This window comes from Monodelphis domestica, chromosome 6, assembly GCF_027887165.1.
Source record: "Monodelphis domestica isolate mMonDom1 chromosome 6, mMonDom1.pri, whole genome shotgun sequence".
Taxonomy (NCBI): domain Eukaryota; kingdom Metazoa; phylum Chordata; class Mammalia; order Didelphimorphia; family Didelphidae; genus Monodelphis; species Monodelphis domestica.
In genome coordinates, this window is record NC_077232.1 from 108334117 (window position 1) to 108356702 (window position 22586).

A 22586-nucleotide genomic window follows, 5' to 3' on the forward strand; every position below is an offset into this window, starting at 1 on the left:
GAAAAAGGCTCTAGTGATAGAAGATCTTACTGTATTTAATAATTACAAAAAGCCACTTGACTCAATGGAATACTATATATTCGTAAAAGTTTTCCTGGAAAAACAATTTCTCATCCAAGTTATTAAAATCATGTAAAAGTGGTTGATAAAATCAAAAATAATGAATAGAATCAAAGATATAAAAGATGACTTGTCATTAGTACCTCTGGTAATCAGAAACAAGGCCTAAAAACAGAAATGTCTACATTTATTAAAGGTGTTTATAATAGTCATGGATCATGGCCTTCAGAAGGTATAAATCTAAGTGCTATTAAAAGATATGCTACTACACTAAGGATAGAGCTTTGAATAGGTCTCACCAGTTGTTTATATTCTTTGATTCAGTAATACCACTACTGAGAGCATACCTTAAAGAAGGTATAAGAGAAGAAAAAAGATGGTCTCATAAACACAAAAACCAGAGAATCTATGTTCAAATCCTGCTTCTAGGTTATAGCCAGGTTAGGTCTTGGTTTCCTCATCTATAAAAGAAATGTGCCCAGAAACTCTATGAGGGTCCTTTAAGAGTTTAATTTTTCTATAGCTGCTCTGTTTGGTTTTAACTCCATAATTATCATGCCTTCCCACAAGATAAATTCATTAACTAAAACATCAATCACCAATTCAGTTTTGATATCCAACACCTCAACAATCTCTGCTTCCTTTCTCTTCTGATTGAAGGGTTAGAGGGTGAAGCAATAAACTCTTTCCAAAGCCTACTTTGATAGAGGGCCCAGAACTTTCCAGCTAACTTGTTGTTCTGCTTGGTTTTAAATCCAAGAATAAGAAAACCTGAGCAAGCCCATCAAGCTGCACTCTCACCCTCACCCAGCTCCTTCCAGTTCTTTTGTGTATAGTCATGCTCCATTAGATTCTAAACTCCCTGAGGGTGAGAACTTTTATTTGTTTCTTCAGGTTGGTATATAGTAAGCACTTGATGTTTACTAAACTGAATTCAATATATGAAACTATGACTACTGTGTTTTGAGGAAGAAAGGATATAAAGAATTCTGAAAAATTTGTGGAAAAGTTTAAAATGAGGGAAAATGAATTCAGTAGAACCAAGAAAACAAAACCACAATAATGAAAAGGAAAGCAACACTAAAGAACCTTAGAATTCAGATAAATATGCAACAATTGATCCTGATCCTTGGAAAATATATGCTTCCCTTCTCAAATTAAAGAGGATACATGAAAGAATGGCTGCAGAATGAAGCATATATTATGAGGCATCTTCAATATTTATCCTTTTGTTTTGCATTTATGTGTTATAAGGGAGAATGGTTTCATTACCTTGGTTCTTTTTTCTTTTCTTCTTAAAATGATGGGAGAATACAGGGAAATGTCAGCTTTCCCCTCAAAAAACTATCAGCAAATCTTATTTAAGAACATTTCCCAATGACATACCAATTATAGCTAAAGAATAGTTAAAATAAGTGTATTTACTTATTTTTGTTAAATTGCTCTATGCAAATGATCAACTCTCAACAGTGTACTTAAAAAAACTCAAAAAAATTGAGTAGATTGCCCCCTACTGGTTTATTAGTAGGCAAATATTCCAAAACTCCTACCAGGAAAATGTAAGAGGTTTTGTGAATGGTACAGTCACACAGTCAAAAACTCCATAGCCTAGATTAGAACTCATGTTATTTTCTTAACTCTAAGCACTCTATCCACACCCACTAAGGTTAAGTTTTATATACATTTTTGTTTTATTATAAAGGAAAAAATCATAGAAATAATCAAGCTACTCCAGTAGAAAATCATTACTCATTTATAAGGCATTAAAAAAATGAAATTGCAAGAAAACATCACTAATAAAATGCTTTAGATCTCAATCTTGGAACATAAGCTTCATGATTATATAATAACTGAAAATTTGAAGACGTTAAAATCACACGTAAAGTTATACACAATCCTCTTCATCTAAACCACATTGTTTGCTAAGTACCTATAGTACCAAGGCAGTTTATAATCAAAGGAAAAATTATAATAATTTAAGAATCTTTGAAGTAACTGCTCTAGACTTAACAGAAGCCATAAGAACTGGAAAATTTTGTATGTCACCCATGTACTTATTCTAATGTGCACTGTCTTCACTATGGCCATTGTTTAAACTGAGTCTAAGCTCAAAGGACAGGTAAGAATCCCTATTCATTTCCATAAGCCCTACTACAGTATCTATTTGATGTTTGCTGCACAACATAATCCATAAGAAATCTCTTTCCTTAATTTTTTTGGGCAGATATTCAGCTAATTTACTCAGCTTTTGTTATATTTTATTCTCATCTTAAGTGAAAAGAAAATGGTAACTTGTAGACTAATTAGAAAATAAACTGATTTAGGCTCAGGACAAAAATAAAATACAAAGAAGGTAACAAGTCTTAGTATCTAATAAATCATTGGCATCTATTCTGGAGATAAATTAATTCATTGTTCCTTTCTTTCTACTTATCTAACAGAGGCTAGACTCAAGTTTACCTTGCAATTATCTAGTAACCAGCATATATTTATTAGGTGGCTACTATATGCCAAACACCAATCTAAGTAATGGAAAAATAAATACAAATGAAATCATCTTTCTTTGAAAGAAATTTACATTTGAAAAGTACTTATATATACAGGACAGAGATGAAGTGAATTTTTGAAAATACAAAATGGTAAAAAATTATGGTGGTTTGGAAGGCAGGCACTAGCAGATAGATGGAAGAATCAAAAAAAGGCTTCCTATAGAAGTTACGTTTCAGCTACATCTTAAGGAAAGAGAGGGTAAGAAGCGAGCATATTCCAAGCATGGGAGACAATCAATAGGAAGACAGGAGTACTTTAAGGAATGAATTGGAGGCCAATTTGGCTGGTTCCCAGAAGTAGGGGGATTAATGTCCAATCAGGCTGAAAAATAGGTTGGGGCCAGGTTGTGAAAGTCTTTAAAAGCTAAATATAGAAGTTTAATTTTGATGCTAGAAGCAATATTGAGCCACCGATGTCAGTTGAGTAGGGGAATCACATGGTCAGATCCATGCTTAAGGAAAATTACTTTGGCAGCAGTGTGTGTGTGTGTGTGTGTGTGTGTGTGTGTGTGTGTGTGTGTGTGTGTGTGTGTGTGTATCACCAGAAATTGTGAGAAATAAGGCAAGGAGATCAATGAGGAGGCTGCAGCAATCATAATAATACCTAACCTATTTATATATTGTCTTGAGTTTTGCAAAGAGCTTTACATGTTAACTCATATTTTTGCTCTTTAATAAAAGGTCAGATGTGAGAAATACTCTCTTAATAAATGGAAATATCTAACAAATGACTGGTTACATGAAGTGAGGGAGAGTAAGGAGTCTAGGACTATGCTAATGTTACCAAGCAAGGCATTTGAAGGATGGTGATTCCATAGCCAGAGACAGAAGAGTCTGGAGGGATTTGGGGTGGGGATGATGACCTTAAAAAAAAACCTCTGAAAGGCTTAAGCACTTTGATGATTATAATGACCAGCTATGATTCTAGTATGATAGTATGATCCTAGAAGAATTATAAAAAAATAGATTGTGACACTGGTCAATTGAACACAGTCACTGACTGCGGGGATTTGTTTTCCTTGATTATGAATACAAGTATCCCTGTACTACTCCCTTCCATTTTGGGGAGAAGGAATATTGAATTGGAAGAGATTGGAGGGAGAAAATATTTTTAATTGAAAAAATAATTTTTAAAAAAGAAAGCTGATGAATTCATTTCAGTTTGGACATATTAAGTTTAAAATGTCTCAGGGGTAGTTGATGATATACAAATGAAGCTCAGGAGACAAGGACTGAATATATAGATCTAGGAGTCAATATTCATACAGACATGATTATTAAATCCAGGGGAACTAAAAAATTACCAGGAGTGAAAGTGTAAATATAAAAAAAAAGGAGAAGACCTAGAGCAGAACCTTGGGGAGCACTAGAGTTAGGATGATGTAAGTCAGCAAAGGAAACCAAAAGTTGATCAGTTAGGTTGGTATAAGAAATAGGAAAGAATAAATATCACAAAAACCCAGAAAGGAAAGAGTATCAAGGAAGAAAGAAATGATAAAATGTAGAAGATAGGCTGAGACTATTTGATTTGGCAATTAAGGTGATCACTAGCAACTTTGGAGAAAAGTTTCAGTTAATTAAGGATGATGGAACTTAAATTGCAAAGTATATAGAAATAAATAAATGAAGAGGAGTAGAAGGCAGGGAGGAAAGATAGCTTTTTCAAGGGCTTTGACTGAGAAAGGAAAAAGAAATATAGGATGATAGCTATCAGAAGCAATTAGATAAAGTATTTCTTATGAATAATGCTGGTGGCAGGGGAAGTTTGGGCATGCAGGGAGGGAGTCAATACATTTGTTCTTGTTCAGTCATTTTCAAGCCTTCTCTTTGTGATTCCATTTAAGTTTCTCGGCAGAGATATTGGAGAGTTTTACCATTTCCTTCTCCAGCTCATTTTATACACGAGGAGACTGAGGCGAACAGTTAAATGAACTTGCCCAGAATTATGGAACTTCTAAGTGTCTAACATAAAATTTTAACTCAGGAGGATAAGTCTTCCTAACTCCAGGCTTGGAACTCTGTCTGCCCCAGCCAGTACATAGAGAAAGGTTGAAGATTATAGAGGAGATAGCCGAGACAGCAATATGCTCAAGAAGAGTGGAGGGGAAGAGATCAAGCAAACATGTAGAGGAGCTGGAATCAACAAAGACAGAGGAAGTAAATTGGGCCATGGTTATTACTGAGCCTTGGTGGAATGAAACTCATGAATATGGTTATAGATATTCAAAAGGAACAGGATACTTAGGGAATAGGAGGAATGATTAAGAGGATAGTTGTTCATACAACAGAACAGTGAATATTGGAAATGTCCCTTTCAGAAATGCTTTCATTTCAAGTTAATAGCTTATTAACCCAAATCCTAGTAAGTAGAGAATGCAATGGGATATTTTTGAACTGGGTGAATTGAGTGTCTTTTATTTATAGCAGCTCTCATTTTATCTCCAAATCTAAAAGAACAAGACCAAACAACAGGATTGAAACAACAGTGGAAAGCCCACTGGCACTTGAGTCAGAGGTTTGTATTCTTTTGTCTTCCTAATGCATTCTATCTTCTTGTATGACCATGGGCAAGTTTCTTAAGCTTAGTTTCTTAGGTGCTTGGGGGGGGTATTTAAATTAAAAGGTCTCTTAGGTTCTTCAAAGCTCCAGATGTCTGATTCTAAGATCTTGGAATTGCAAGAAGAACCAGAGAGTTCTATATTAACCTGAATACATCTATTATTATGCAAGGAAATTTTTGTTCATACCTACTAAAGTTATACATAAAAAGGATTATATACACCATTATGAACAGTAACAGATGTATTCATAGCCATTCTAATAACAAATTACTTTAGTTTTATAAAATTAAAATACCTCTTGTCCAGTAAGGAAAAGAAGGAGGTCTCCTTCCTCCTCTTCACACATGTGAATTTGTATCACAGTTCGAATGGCTGCTTCAAGGTAATCTCTCTCTGGTTCTGGAGTATAAAAAATCTCAACTGGGTGTGTACGGCCAGGGATAGTTAAAAGGGGACAATTATCAAAGTAGATCTGAAATTTCCCCGCATCTAAAGTAGCACTCATAACAATAACCTGAAAGGAAAAAAAAGAAACATTAAAATTATATTGATATTATAAATGAATGTAATTTTAATGTATTTCAAGCATAACTTGGGAATACTACCCTTTATTTTGGTTGTTAAAGCCAGTAATACTGAATAAATATGAAATATTTAGTTGATACTTAAAACAATGAATTCAAATGGAAAATTTTGGATTAATGTTCCTAGATACTTAATTCTTCTAAATCCTTCTTAAACTCTGCTCTTCTTTTGTAAAAATATACTTATATTTAACAAAAGACAATTTATTCTAGGTGCCTACTTTTGCTCCAAGGCCCTTAAATAGTAATATTTTTCTTACTCGAGCACTCAAAAATCTTGGCTTAGCCCTCTTTACCTACCATCTCCAACAACATGCTCCTTAAAACTGAATAATCTTCCATATACTTCCCCTGGCTTCTTCTTTTGGAATAGCTTCTCTAACTTTATTTTATTTCTAAATTTATTAATTTACAACATTTCCTTTCAAGCAGCAAAAATCTGCTTGATGGCTGGCACCTGTTCCTGAAATATGTACGAGTTTAGGACTATATGCTCCAATGGGAGCCCTTCTTATCCTGGAACAAGTCCTCCAATTTCCCCAACAGTCTCAGTGTTCTTTAAATCTCTTTGAAAGAATTGTGGTCTAGAGCTCAGCTGTACATCTTGCTACTGATGATATATTGGTTCCATTTCTACTCCTGAAGACCAAGTCTCTTCTTTGCCTCTTTTAACTCTAGAGAAGCCAGAATGAAAAGGGACATACAAATCAGTTGCCCAGCTGGCCTCAAGTTTGGGAGCTGGGCTTGGGAACTTGGCAACATGGTAGGGAAGTGGCAATATAAATCAAGACACCCATGTCAATGTTTAAGAATACTGTTGGTTATGGAACAACTAAAAATTTAAAAATTCTATCATATAGATGCTAATATTATGAGGTTTCCTGCATCCTAGCACCCCCTACCATAGTACTCTTAAAGGAAAAAAAGAATTATCATTTGAGCTTAGACTTTAAGGGGAAAAATTTACAAAGGTCATTTAAAATGTTTTAAAAAGAATAGGGAGAACATTATCAAGGAAAACTAAAAAAAAAAAAAACCCAAATCCCAAATAGATGAAAGCAAGGAAAGAAAAACCAATGCAAAATGCTGAAAAATCTTAATTGGACTTCTTTGGAATTTATTTTTATCTATACTACAGTTAGTATAGAAGCATATTAAAGGCAAAACTTATGCTTAAAATAAATTGCAAAGATTTTCTTTAAATTTCAGAATATAGGCTCTCAGTATCTTTTAAAAATGTATGGATGTTTTATAAATGGCATATATCTTACCTTTAAATCTGATCTTTGCCTCACAACTTCCTTCAAAACTCCCATTAGAATATCTGTGGCCAAAGTCCTTTCATGAGCTTCATCAAGGATTATAACACCATAGCGCTCTAGAAGGGGATCATTCATAGCTTCTCGAAGCAACATTCCATCTGTCATATATCTGAATTTGAAAATAAGTACCAATTAATCTGAAGTCAATGAACTATTTAAATTTCTTTCTTTTTTTTTTAAACCCTTACCTTCTGTCTTGGAGTCAATACTGTGTATTGGCTCCAAGGCAGAAGAGTGGTAAGGGCTAGGCAATGGGAGTCAAGTGACTTGCCCAGGGTCACACAGCTGGGAAGTGGCTGAGGTCATATTTGAACCTAGGACCTCTAGGCAAACTATTTAAATTTCAATGGACAGTGATCCCATACCTATTGCCAGAGTCCCAGAGACCCCCATGAAAGATGAGATTCTGCAAAGTAGCAGCTTTATATTTATTTTATTATGCATATATATTTTACGGCTTTATAAACCTTCCCACTTTCCTATAAACCTTTTCCACACTCTTACTAAGTCACTGAACTAACCAGCACCCAGAATACAGAACACAGTGCTGTGGTTGGTCACCTTTCATTCCATTAGCCAACAGTGTAGCGCTCATAACAATAACCTGAACTTTAAGTGTAACTCCACAACACAGAATTAGATTAAGAACAAACACCCCCCCCCAAATACAGTGAAGTTGCGATAAGTGAACAGCAATATAGTGAGGGGCTGTACATGAAATAAAGAGCTAAATTTTGTTATTGCTACTGTTTTTGAACAGATACACAAAGGTCAAATTGGGAGGAAGCACATAAGCAACCAAATGTGATGCATAACTAAAAGAGAATCCCCTCTATCAGATACCTACAGACCAAGCACTATGTATGGACATGGAGAATTCTGAAAGTTCCTTTTGGGAAGATTACATTCTGACATTAAAGACAACAGGGACATATATAATTGTTGCTATACATAAATTCACATCACTCAAATTTGACTAAACAAAATCCACATTCTAAACAAACATGCATGTTAATGTTAATAGTACTCTCTCTGCTCCTGCCTCTCATCTTGGACTTCTGGGGCCTCTTACCTCCTATTCAAAACAAATACCAATATCAAAATACCTTCCAAGCAAATGAGATGCCTGGAAAGACCACCCACTACTGGAAGAGGAGATCGTTGCGCCCTTGCCCCACCAAAGTATCTATCTTCCTTTTGTCTGTATTCTGGTACTACATGTCTCCTCCCTGGCCCCTAAGTGTTTCTTCTCTTGCTCTCACTTCTCTATCCCTGGCCCCATGTCCTTGAACCATGCAGTGTCCCCTATCCAGTCTTCCTTCTTCCCTTCCTGGCATCCTAGGGCAAATAAGCAATACAAAAAAAATTTACATAGCAATCTGCAGAAAGGTCTGTTTATGTAAAGCAAAAACTGCCGGCATATACCAATAAATATAAAGATAATAAATACAAAATATTATCTATAAAGCAGTTTGAGAGGAAATATATTGGCAACTAAGGCAGAGTTTCTTAACCTGGGATGTGTTATCTTGTTTAAAATATATTTTAATAATTGTATTTCAATATAATTGGTTTTATTTTCACATTTAAAGATGTGATGGGATTCCAAAAGCTTCAGACTGCCAGGAGGGTCCAAGACATAAAAAAGATTGAATTGAATTAAAAGGATCAAGAAAGGCTTCAAGTAGATGGTAGTAATGGATTTGTAACTTAAAGAGAGGGATTTTATAAAGTAGGTGAAGGGATCATATTGCAAGAATGACCACTATTGCAAAACTCCTAGAAAAAGTCATCTGTATTAATTGTTTCTATTTCCTCACTTACTATTCATCTGCCAATACTTTTGTAATCTGGTTTCTATCCTATCATCCAAATGAAACTCTTCCCTTCAAAATTACCAAATATCTCGTATTTGAAAAAGCTAACAACTTTTTCTGTCCTTCTTGATCTCTATCTGGCATTTGACACCAGTCTCCTAGATGGATTTTAACTGCACCATTTTCTTCTGATTCTCCTGTGTAAATTGTTCATTTTTAGTCTCTTGTTGAGTTACCTTTTATATCTTGCCCCTTAACTATGGATATAAACAAAGGCTCTACCCTTTCTGGGTGATTTGATAAATTCAAACATTATCTCTATACAGATGACACTAGGATATAATAAACAAATTGCTCTCATCTCTTTCCTGAGGGCCAATCTGACATCACCAATAAATGCATGACTAGTCATTTCCATCTGTATCTCATTGTCATCACAAGTCATCACAAACTCAACACATTCACAAGAATGTATCTGCACATAAAATAAATAAATGAATTCAAAGCTGCCCTATGCGTCCTTGTTTTTTTCTTTTTTAATTTTCTTTTATTCTCTTCTGTTTATTTTCTTTTTAAAAGACTTCAAAGACTTTACTTTCTTCCAGATCTCTTATTCCTCACATGTCCCTCCTCAATTGGAAAACAAAGCAAAATTTATTAACAAATATGACTACTCAGGCAAAACAAATTCCTGCATTGGTCATGTCCCCAAAGTACCTATATGTCTTAAATACCTCTCTGTAAGGAAGGAGATAGGTAGTATATTTTGTTGAGTCCTCTGCAATTACTGTTGGTCATGGGGCTGTTCTTTCACATTTGTTTTCCTATACAATGTTGGTATTGGGATTGTTCCCTTTGCTCTATTCAAGATAACTTTGCATCAGTTCATACAAGTCCTTCGGGGTTTCTCTGAAACCACCTCTTTTCAACTTACCTTACAAAACAATATTCTATTACCATTGTTTTAATTTAGTTCAATTATACCTGACTTCATAACCCCATTTAAGGTTTTAATGGCAAATATATTAGAGTGGTTTGCCATTTACTTCTCCAGCTCATTTTACAGATGAGGAACTGAGGCAAGCAGGGTTAAGTGACTTGTTCAGTACCACACAGCTAATAAGTATCTGAGGCCAGATTTTTAGCTCAGCCAGTTTCTTTCTAACTGGAGGCCCAGTATGCTACCCATTGCCTTAATTTGTTAAGTCATTACCTAACTACAGGGTAATCTTTACAGCTTCTATTTCTTTGCTTTAGCCAAAAGGGCTGCTATAGTTTTATACAATTTGTTTCCCACATTCTTTGATTTTTCTTGTGACATGGCCACTGTGCTTTTATATAGGTTGTCTTCCATGCCTAGAATAATCTTGCCTAACTTTTACCTCTTTGAGCATACCCAGCACCTTCATTTCAAGAGCCACATACTATTTGAAACTTATTCTGATTTCCCCATAGTTGTCAGTGCTCTGTTTTTCTACAAATTAATTTTGTATATGTATAGTGTACTTTCCACACTCTCAGTAGAAGCTAAGCAATTAATACATGCTTGGTGAACTGAATTTTGCTTGAAAATCTAACTTTGTTTTTATCTGCATTAGTGCTTACTATATCAGTGTTATTTAAAAAAATATTTTTGTCATTAAATATTTCCCAATTACATGCAAACATTTTTAGCATTCACATTTAAAAAAATCTCTCTCCCTTCCTATAATTATCTATGTCTTTATACCCAGAAGTTGGCATATAAATTAATTATTTTCAAGGTAGTCTTCTTTGCAAATGCTTATCATGAGCACTACAAATGAACTCATGGTTCAATGAAATTACATTGCTTATCATCTTTCAACCCAAGATAAAACCAACTTTGCCAATACTGTTATCAACTTCTCCAAGAAGAATCTTTGAGTCATCTATTTAGCTTCATTTCACAGAAAATATGTCAAAATATGTCAAGATTAATATGATCCAGTTCCTTAAGCAGTATGTTATTATTTTGCTAGATATGGTTTTTACACTTATGAGCACTAAAATGTAAGTTAAAATCTGTAAGTTTTCTAATAACTTTAAATCTCTAACCATTTTCCTGCCACCATTATTACAAAACTGTAAGAAAGCTATAATAATAAGGCCCATTTTGTATTTGTTCATTTGTTGCCATTTGGAAGTAGATAGTTACTGGTGACAGCTTCAACAGAATCAGGCTGGTCCTCAAAAAGCTAACTTTTTTGCTACACAAGTATGGAATGGAAATAATTTAAAATGTATTTTGATATTATATCTTTACTACTAGTCATTTTTAGATTATATATACATATAATTTTTAATAATAGTTTTCTGACATTGTGATCCATATTCTCTCTCTCCATTCTACCCCTCTCTAAAAAGGTAGGCAATGACAGATTAAACATGTGCTATTATGTAATATATTTCCGTGTTTGTCATATTGTAAAAGAAGAAATATTTATAACAGGGAAAACTCATGAAGGAAACAAAGTGAAAAATGACATGTTTCAATCTGCATTTGGACACCATTAGATCCTCCTATGGCAGTGAATAACTTTTTTTTTTACATGGACCCTTTGGAGTTGGCTTGGATCTCTAGCAGTCATTTTAATCATGTTTCCTTAAAGCCATTACTCCTCCGCTAATTAAAAAAAAATGTGCCAATAGGAACTGCATCAATATTCCAAGTACAGAAATAGAATTAAATTATGTGGTTTTATTATTTTATATTCAGAGTATCCCAAAAGTCTTAATGCAATTTTAAACACAGTTCTTGGTCTTCACTTAACTATAAAGTAGATAGGTACTTTTGTTGTGAAGATCCTACAAAGAGGGGAGAATGTAATAAATGACTAATCCCTTTAGAGCAGTGATGGCAAACCTTTTAGAGATCCGAGTATCCAAAGTGCACCAGAGACAGGGGAGAAGGGAGGAGGAACTCCTATTGGGCTGTTGGGCGATATGAAAAATATCTTCATATGTATGTGGAGAAGGGGAAGGGAGCAGTCCTTTCAGGCATGCATGCCATATGTTTGCCAGCATAGGTATAGAGTATTACAAGAACAAAGTGCTATTAGTTATGGGTCATCCAAAAACCATATTTATTTAATTGATTTAAAATACTTTAAATCAATTGATTTAAATTGATTTTACTATTTTGAAAAAAAGTACTCACTGAAATGGGATCTCAGCTCTATTTCCTTAAACTCAATATAACATGCCTGTTTGTTTACTGTAAAGAAAGGTTAGAATGAAATGGGTAGAAGGCAAGCCAAAACTATCCTGAGAACTAATTAAATAGGAAGCTAAAAAAGAGTTCATCCCTGTGTATGAAGAAGGGGAGAGCAAAGACAATTCACCAAATCCCAGGCTTGTGACTATGAATGGAAGCAACATAGTTCTGTGGTCTCCTAAAAATCAACTTCATTACATAGTGTCTACCAAAAGTCTTCATGCAATTTTAAAGTTTACGGCTTTAAACTATACTAAGATTTTGGGAACAACTTGAATAAGACTGAAAGGAACGGTGTTAAAAAGATGTGTTTGATTTAAATTCTTTACCTAGTTTATTTAAACAAACAAAACAGCGCTCTTTGGCACTATCCATGAGGCATCTAATAAAATTAGACCATAAAAAACAAACAAAAGTTCATTGAATAGGCAAATTCCCCTGGAAATATATACTATGTATAGTTCAAAGGGGAAAAGATATTGCAAAGTTTTTCCTATGTTTCTTGACAACAGGTACCAAAAACTTCAGAAATACACCTTTCGGGCTAGAAAAAAACCTATTCATTCTTACCCAAAGTCTGTTTTTTGAGCACAGAAACTGTTTCCTTTAGCCTTTCTATGCCCAGTACCTGCCTCACTAGCATGTCCTGCACATATAAAGTCAATAAGTACTTAATGAATACATGAAATTAATCTTTTCATTCAAAAATAAGATCTTAGAAAACTGAAGCTGTGAAATAACTTTGGATTCATTTGTAAATTCAACTACTATATAAAGAAGCAAGTCCCACAAACTACTTATACAGTGGTTAATAAGGCACATTAGAAACGATATTAAATATTTAGCAAATTGTTCAGCATGCCAACTAATCCTCTAGTTACAGTATAGAATAAATGTACAATAATAAATAAATTTCAATCTACTAAAATGAATGTCATAAATGAATATAACCTATTTCCTTCTTTACACAGAACCTTTACTCTTATTCCTAGAAATCATTAATTAAAAGGCCTACTTAGTATGTTTTATTTCACACAATCTGACAACTACCTACCTTTCTCCCTTACTACAAAAACTCATAGCTTTACCTCTATTTAAAAAACCCACAAATACTCTTGTTCCCGTGCTTATCTATCCATCTAAAAAATCTGTCCCTCTTTGAAGGCCCAGCTCAATTCTATCAATTCAAATATATCTTTTTTCAGATCATCACAAGCCCAGGTTATCATTTTACTCCATTCATCCTATGCAGCATTTAATGTTAATAACTATTGTCAAAAGAACAGAGTAGACCCGAAGAGGACCCAGTTAAAAAAAAAAAATTGCAGTTTTCTGAATTTGATCATGATAGCTTTAAACTAAAAAAGGAAAGCAGGAAGAAAAAAATGTTCACTTAGATTTGTCAGTCTCTGTACCCTTAGAATGGCAGCTAAAATAGGGCAACTGGGTCTTAAAAGTCTTAAAATAATTAAAATAGATTTAATTGTCAAGTTGGGTAAATAATTATGATGAAACTTGACAGAGCTCAACTAGAAATATACCTTTATTCAAAATGAAAAGAATAAGCAAGAAAGGTCTAGAATAGTATTGTCTAGAATCTGAGGGGAGGAAATCTACTTGAGACCATTTGGATAATGAGCAATAGCAAGAGCAATAAGCATTTATTCAGCACTTCTTATATGCCAGGCATTGTGCTATGTACAGGAAGAGCTTACATTTTAATGAGTTTAGGGTTAGGAAGGGGACAATGTGTAAATAAGTATATACAAGATAGCTCTGGCTACCTATCTACATAAAGAAAGAAGACAGAAAATCATCTGAGAGGAAAAGAGGTAGTACACAGCTTAGAATGGCAACTAAATTAAGGGCAGAATTTCACCTGGGTCATGAAGGAAACAGAACACTAAATGGAGGTGAAGGAGAAAAACATTCCAAGCTTCAAAACAGTCAATACAGAGGCACCAATCTCCCTATGTGATTAAGTTGACCACATCTTCTTGAAAAACCTTTACAAAAAACCAAATATCCTAAAAACTTCCTCCTTAAATTAAAAACTATACCAACAATGATGACTTAATAAATTGTTTTATCATTTTTTAATTTCCTCATTATTTTTATCTTTATATTATCTAGAATATAAATTACCATAATCATTTCAGTTCTAGAAGACCCAGGCATTGGCAATTCTCCAGAGACCACTTAAACTACAGAAAGACAACAGAAGCCTGATCATTGTAATTACAAGGGCTAAGGGTGTACCATACTTCCCACCTCTTCTAGGGAAATTATGTAATATACTTGTACAATGAGTCATATTTTAGATATGTCTAATGTATTAATCTACTTTGACTGTTTATACTACTTTGGTTAATGATCTCCATACCCATCTTTTGGAGTTTCTTATCCAAAGTGCTCAACTATGGGGCAGGTAGTTGGCTCAGTGAACTGAGATCTAGGCCTAGAGATGGGAGGTCCTATGTTCAAATCTGGTCTCAGATACTTCTGAGCTGTGTGACCCTGGGCAAGTCACTTAACCTCCATTGCCTAGCCCTTACTGCTCCTCTGCCTTAGAACCAATACATAATATTAATTTTATGAGGGAAGGTGAGGATTTAATTTTTTTTTTAAGTGCTGAAACATGTTAATCTCAGCAAGACATCCTGGAATAGGTTGATACAATAAATTACCTTGGTGAATCTGTCCCTGCAACAAATTAACTTTAAAGGTGAGTAAAAAGATACTTTCTTTATAAAAATGAAAGCATTCTATCAGCCTAATGAAGTTAACTTCTGGTTCTCAATGCAGAAAATTTCAAGAATGGGCCTCTTTACTGTTTATTAATTATAAGATGGCTCACCATCTAGCACATTAGCCATACAAGGTCTATCAGTAAATTTACACTTTCAAAAATGACCCATAAAAGGGACACCTGGTAAATTTCTAATTTCCTGATAAACTACTACTAGTTTGATGAAGGATCTTTCAGAGAACAGTAGGTTACAACTGGAAACTGTAATTGATATAAAAACAAAAGATATCAATCAAATGAAAAAGAAAATTAAAACAAAAAAAACCCAAAAAAACCAGCAAGGTACAGAACTCAAAGTACTTACAGAAATACTTATAGAAAAAGGAAATGGAATATGTACTGATCATATGAAAATAACATAAAAAAATTGAACTTACATGCAGTAGTCATGTCTATTAAAATGTAATATTAAATATTATACCATTAAAGGATCATATTTTGATATTTATAATTACAAGAGATGAATTTAGGTGACATCACAGAACTAAAGAATTTTATTGAATTATCTAGCCCAGGTTGTATTTAAGACAAAATTATAATGCCACGAGTTTAAAATATTTAGATACCAATTGCTTTTAACATGATACTAAATTATTATAAAACAAACATCTAACATAAAAACTAATGATATATAAAACTGAATGCCAATCACTGGATACTACAAATATCTACTTTAGTACCCAAGACTACAGTAGGCATTATTACCAATCCTGAGAAAATTTTATGAAATTGCCTTTGAAAGTCTCAAGGAAGACATTTATCAGAGAATAACAATGAGATCACTAACTGAAGAACAGAAAAAATGTTCTGGGTAGCCACAAAGAACTAGCAGGTTATTCTGAAGATCTCTGAGTAAGGGTAGAAATACTAAATGAAGTAGATGATTAAGTGAGATCAACTCAAAGCAATTAGTACAAATGTGTAAATGAATCAAGTGTAGTTCCTGCAATAAAGAGGAATAAAGACCATGAAAAAACATATTAAGTAAACTAAAGGACAAAAAGGTGTCCTCAACAAATCATTATTAACAAATGACATTTATGTGGCACTTTCTAGGCTTACAAAGCACTTCACATTTCTTTCTCAATGAATTATTAACATCAGTAAAATAACCAACAGTTATTATCCCCATTTCGTAGATGAAGAACAAGGTTCAGAGAGAGTAAGAGGCATGTCCATGGTCAGGGCTAGTCTGTGTGAGTAGCTAACCTTAAAGTACAGAAAGTCAGAAGCAAAAAAAAAAATCTCTTCTTCCCTCACCACAATTCACAAATAAAAGAAATCAAGTTACCTTGCTCACCACTCATTTAACACCATTTCTTCTCTAACCAAGTTTTTTTTTTAAACAAGACTACTTTACATCTGTTAATCTGTTTCATACCATAATAGGTACATCATTAATATTTTGTCTAAAGAAACAACTACAAGACAATAAAATTTCACCTGAGAGCTGTTGAAATTTTACAGTAAAGAATGTATTCTACCAAGAGATCAGATTGTCAGGAATGTGAAAGAGCAAAGAGATAAAAATACTGGCACTCTAATAATACCTGTATTAGTCATTGTAGACTGTTTTCAACTAAGATTGCTGAAGTAAATGTGACAAAATACTGTTATACTGAAAAAACTACCTTATTTTAATAGCAAAAAAAATTCACTTTTAGAGGCAGATCATTAGAAGGATTCTAGAGATTATCTTTAACAAAGAACAAGTAATTCTGCCCATTAGGATAATAGCAAAATTATACACCTTCTTTAAATTATACATTTGCAGCAAAGTATGTTATTCATCTAATTTCCAAATGCATTTAACTTTTTCATTCCAACACTGGGTTAAGTGAAAAATTTCCAATTAAATACTGGAATATAACAAAAGATTTTCATGGTATGGTGGCAATATCCATTTGCCAAACTATGCACTACTGCCTAGAATGCACACTAAAAATTAACTTTTAGGTTGTTTTTTTTAAAGTAAGAATATTGGTGTATTTTTGTGCACTAACTGAAATTCACTGTAGATTAACACATGGAAATTATATATACTGTAAATTTTCCATCCCAACACAGAACCTAGTACATAGTAGCACTTACTAAATTACAATCTATTAGAACTGTCAGAGAGGATAATGAGCAGAAAAGTTTCAGAAAGTTCAAGAAATTGGGAGCCTACTTTAGGGCTTCATTTTATATTTTCATTTATAGAAATAGATTACTTTCTTGGTAGACTCCTAAGTGACTAATGAAAGTTGTAGAGTGATAGCACTTACTTGAGAATAGTTTTTGCACTACTGCAGTCTTCAAATCGAATGGAGTACCCAACTTCTTGACCTAACATCACATCCATTTCATCAGCAACTCTCTGAGCCACACTCATTGCAGCGACTCTTCTGGGCTGCGTGCAAGCCACTCCTCTCTTAGGTCCTGGTAAGGAGCGCATGTACTCAACACACCACTGGGGAATCTATCAAAAACATTCAGATTTAAATAAAAATACTGGTTCATTTTACACATATAGCAAACAAAATTTAACAAATAAGGAAATTAAATATATTAAATAATTCTAATAAATAAAAATTAATTAAAGTGCTTTGCTTGAATATTTTAAAACAGTTTCACTTACTCATGTCATAAAAGAATGCTTTAAATAAAGGTAAAAGATAACAGGAAAAAATTTTTTAATTTAATTCAATGAACTTATGTCTGCTGTGTGAAATGCAAAAAAGTTATGAATATACATAAGTTTCAAAGCTTCCTGTTAATCTGATTTAGCTATAACACAATGGAAATCATGTCCTTAAAGACTTAAACCCCTAGTTAGACAACAAGACACCCTTCTACCCAGTCAGTGTATTCTGCTTTTTCCTCAGAATAAGCCTGGAAATGTCAACGGGGAAAGGGTTGCTTCAAGAAATTGAGTTTGTGCTCCATATCTGGCCAAGAGAGCTTTAAGTATTACACCTTCTTCCAGAGGAGTTACCAAAGAAACCATTAAATTGATAAAAAAAAAATGGCATTTCTTCCTTCTTTCAGAGTTAGCAGGTAAAGGTAAGAGAACCATGAATTATATGGGCTGATCAGAAAAATAACACTGTGATGGAGAGCCATAGGAACTTCATATTTGTACAAGCCTCTGGCATTAGTGGTTAGATCTCCATTTAAAGCTTGTAAGAATCTACATTTCCTAAGACCCCATTTTTTATAAGATTTTGTGAATATCACTCTAATTAATAGATAACCCAGAATTACTAAATATTTAGAAACTACTGAAAAAGCTCTAGGGTTTCAAAGCAATCCTTTGGTAAAACAGCTAATATTCACATCATTTAAACCTCCCAAAACACAGACTGAATTCTCCTTTTAGATGGTTTTAGAATCCTTCTATGCCCCCAGATGTGTGACACCTTGGGCAAGTCACTAGACCCCCATTGCCTTAGCCCTTACCACTCTTCTGTAAGACAGAAGGTCAGGGTTTAAAAAAAAAAAAAAATCAGAATCCTTCTATGCATCCTACAAGACCAAAAAAAAAAAAGTATGTTCTTGAGTACAATTCATAAAATAAAAATCCTGGTTCTGTCTTCTAGTTTAATGCTCTTCAAACTAATTAGTCTGCCCACATCTACCAGCCAAGAGTTCCTCAAAATAAAACTCTCCTTTGAGTACTAACCAAGCTTGTCTTGCCACCAGTTGTGGCTTGCCATAATTCTACTCTTCCTTCAGGCTGACTTCAGAAAGGGACCCAGAAATGAGATAGTTCAATTTCCTCATTTGAAAAACTAAGACACTGAGGTTCCTCAAGGTTACTAGCTAGTTAGCAAAGTTAGACTAAGAACTTAAGGCTTCCTAACTTCTAGTTCGATGATCTTTTTACACCAAAATATCCTGCTTCTCCTACTCACATTATCTATAAACTCTAAGCAAATTCAAGCTTTATTACTGTTATAGCATAATGGGCTTAGATGTAGAGGCTCTTTTTCCACAGTTACAGAAAGAAGTAACATGCTTTCCCCAAAATATGTCAAGTACCAATGTGCATTATATTTTAATGAAAAGTAAAATGAGGAAGGCAAACTAAGTTGGTGATGGCAAATAAAAACAAACAAAATCTGTCAAACTGATGAATAAAAAAGTTCTCGATATAGTGCTACATACACCTTTTCTTTTTGGTTAAATGATGCCTTCTCTAGTGCAGGGAGGGGAAGGGCCAGAGGGAGGTATCTAGGGATTTTAATGTAACCAATAAACAAATTAATTTTTAAAGGAAAAAACAAAACTGTCCTTATATCACCAGCTTCTCTCTTCTCGATATGCCAAGGGGGAAGGGTTTAGTGGTGGGAACTTACTTTTCAACAGGAAAAAAAAAGGTAGGGAGCCAAAAGGATCTAGGATAATAATGCATCTAAATGAACTCAATAGCAAGTTAGTGGGAGAACGAATTGTTAAGATCAATTTTAGTGTGTATGTTACCACTCATGTTAGGAAAAAGGTGAGTGGGTAGAGAGGGTGCTTATGTATAGATTCCCTTGAAAAGACAAGGAAATGGATATAATATCAATGAGAAAAATACAAAGGAATGATGTAGAACACTACCAAAAGAAAAATAGATGAATTAGATTAATGTCCACTTACATCCCATATCTGGAATATAGAATAAGCACTGCTATTCTAATAAAGGATGAGACTAAAGTTTATGCCAATAATCTAAAGCTATTTTAAGATTTCCCTTATAATTTCAAGAAGTCCCCTTGGAGTTCATTTTGGGGTAATGGAGGCAGATGGTGGTATGTGGGTGGAAGACACAGAATGATGTTTGAGATGCAAAGGTAAAGATGGCTAATTGACAAAGTACATAAAGAGAAAGCAAATTTGAAAGACTGCCAAAATAGTTGATCCACTTTGGACTATAGACCTTTGATATTACAACTTTTCTCTTATACTCTTAACTAAAACCATAAGATTAAACAGAAAAAATATAGTGTTAGTTTCAAGAGTCTATTTTACTTTTTCCCCCATTCTTTTCCCAGAGCAGTTACTAACAGTTCTAACAAATTTTTTAATAAAGATAATCAACACAAGGGATAAAGCAGGAAGACTAGTCAATATGCATATTTTACCCCCCCCCAAACAAGTAATTACTGAAATTGGTACAAAATATCTTAAAATTCTAGGATATTGTAAACCAGAAGCAATATCTTTCAATTGACTTTCTAGATATTGCAAACCTATAATTATTTGGAAACCATTAGCGAATTTAGCCCTCAAAAACAGAAACCAAGAAGTCTATTCCAATTTGGCAATTTGAGTGCTGTTGTACATATGAGAAAACTGAGACAAAGAGAAGTTAAGTGACTTCCTTAAGGTCCTTGGGGTATTTAGTAGCAACAATTCAACTCCAGGTCATTTGCCTTTGAATCTATAGAGCTTCCCACTTCACTTCAGTATCTTTCTATAAGGTTCTTTCCAACAAAGCAATCTTAACCTCAGATGTCCACACCCTCAGAGCCTAAGGAAGTAGTTCTATTGGACACAGCACCTCCTTTGGAAGGCAATGAAAACAATGCCAACCTCCTAGACAACAGAATCTGAAATGAAAGCAGTCATTTCCTTCCCCTATAGACTCACAAATGTTAAGTAGGCCCCATAACAACACTCCCAGATGGCTTCCTCACCACATGTAAGTATAACTGTGCCTGCCTTCCTGCCACTGGGGTCACATAATCACCCTCTCCACAAACTGCTTTATAAGCACTCCCCAAGGAATTCTACAACATATGAACAAAAGGAATGATATGGGCATTTTAGTGTTTTAAATGATGGATAAACTATGAAACATATAGCCCCAATAAGACAAAAAGGTTCCATATTAATAAAAGCATGAATAGCATCACTTGTGGTATCAAGAAAGCTGGAAACATTTAAGTAAACATCAATTAAGGGAATGGCTAAATAAAAAATGATATGCTAATGTCATGGCATTTTATTGTGCTTAAGAAATGACAAATAAGGAATTCAGAGGAACATGAAAAGATATGATTTGAAGTAACCTGGGCCAGGTGAAAAATAGCCATAAAACTACATATATAATAAATAGGTATATAAATATATAAATTCATATAAATATAAAGGAGGTAAAAAAAAAATACACCAACTAAAACAAAGCCAAATGCTAATAGTGATAATGACCAGCCTTGGCCCTGGAGAAGAAATGAATAAGTATTTCCCATCTGTTTTGGCAGAGGCAGAGGAAATTGTTGCTTCAAAATACTGTATACATTATCAGCTCAATCACTGTTGGCTGGTTTTGCTTAATTTTCACAAGGGAAGGCTCAAGAAATATCTAAAAACGAACATGACATGGAATAAGTCCCCAATAAAACTTTGTATTTTTTAAAGCATGCATTATCAAGTACAAAAAACTCACCTGTGTTGTTTTACCAGAACCGGTCTCACCAACTAGTACGAAGGACTGATGCCTAACCAGAATATCTGTAAACCTATCCTTATATTCCCAAACAGGGAGTTGAAGCCGCTTCTTTAGAATGTCATAGTAACGAGGGGTGTGGGGTAGATTAGTGAATGGATTGATACACTGTGGAAGTGATGTGTGTCCTGCATGTCCTGTGTGTGTTGAATGAGCAGAATGTGTTGAATGTGTTGAATGTGTTGAATGTGTCGAGTGTGCTGAATGCGATGCTTTTAAAGGTGGTAATCCAGCACTAATGAGCATAGCATTAGTAGAGGCACGTAATTCCTTTTCCTTCTCCTTCTCTCTTTCTCGCTCTCTATCTCCCCTGTCCCGTTCTCTGTCTCGATCTTTGGAACGATCTTCACGATCCCGGTCACGTTCTCGATCCTTCCTAAAAAACAAAATTAAGAAATCATATATTGTGAAATTAAGGTAATATGTTTAGTTAATTTCATTCAGTAAAAAAGACAAGCCTTTAATATAGTACTTCTCCAAAGTGAGTTCTATTTATCCCCAAGATATAGAGCTCTTTAGTTACCGAAAGCAGGTAAAGCATTTCAATTGATTAAGAATAACACCTAAAAACAATGGAACTATGTTTCTGCCATGCTACAGAATCTACACTGGTTACAGGCATAGTGAGTTCCCTGTCAGTGAAGATCTCTAAAAAAAAGTCTGGATAACTACTTTTTGAATAAGATGTTTCAAGAATTCTTTTTTGGGGGTGGGGATGAGGGGTGGGGGGTAAATGGCAGACAAGGTCTTCTCAGATCCTAAAATTTGGTTATTTGCTTACTTACTATTTTACTGCTGGGCTACATAGAACTGTGTTCTTAAGACTATCAATCAAAAAGGACCAGGCTGCCTACTATGTGCCAGGCCCTATGCTACAAATACAATGAATGAAACATTCCCTACTTTTTTTAGAGTTTACACCCTATGCTAGGTGCTGTGGATACAAATGCAGGATCTCTACTTAGCAGAACAAGGACATAACTTATATAGGGTAGATACAGAATAAATAAAAAGAATACAAATAAATACAAAGTAGTTAAATACAAAGATTTTTTTTTAAAGGGGGGCTCTAGGGAATGGGATACAGATGGTGCAGAAGGCAAGATTTTTATATGATCAAGAAGTAGATGACTTCAACAAAACCCCTTCCTGCTCTAAGATTGTAAAACAT

The 22586-nt window shown here is 34.1% G+C and overlaps 1 protein-coding gene across 1 annotated transcript in view; it reads right to left on the reverse strand.

The window, feature by feature from the left end:
- The window catches only part of DHX15 (DEAH-box helicase 15), a 68303-nt gene that overhangs the window by 32743 nt on the left and 12974 nt on the right, over positions 1 to 22586 (reverse strand). The window contains exons 2-5 of the mRNA XM_001362592.4: positions 21356 to 21791; positions 17205 to 17398; positions 7026 to 7185; positions 5466 to 5684 (exon numbers count right to left, since the gene is read on the reverse strand). Coding sequence (XP_001362629.1) covers positions 5466 to 5684; positions 7026 to 7185; positions 17205 to 17398; positions 21356 to 21791 — 1009 coding nt within the window. The remainder of the gene's footprint in view (positions 1 to 5465; positions 5685 to 7025; positions 7186 to 17204; positions 17399 to 21355; positions 21792 to 22586) is intronic.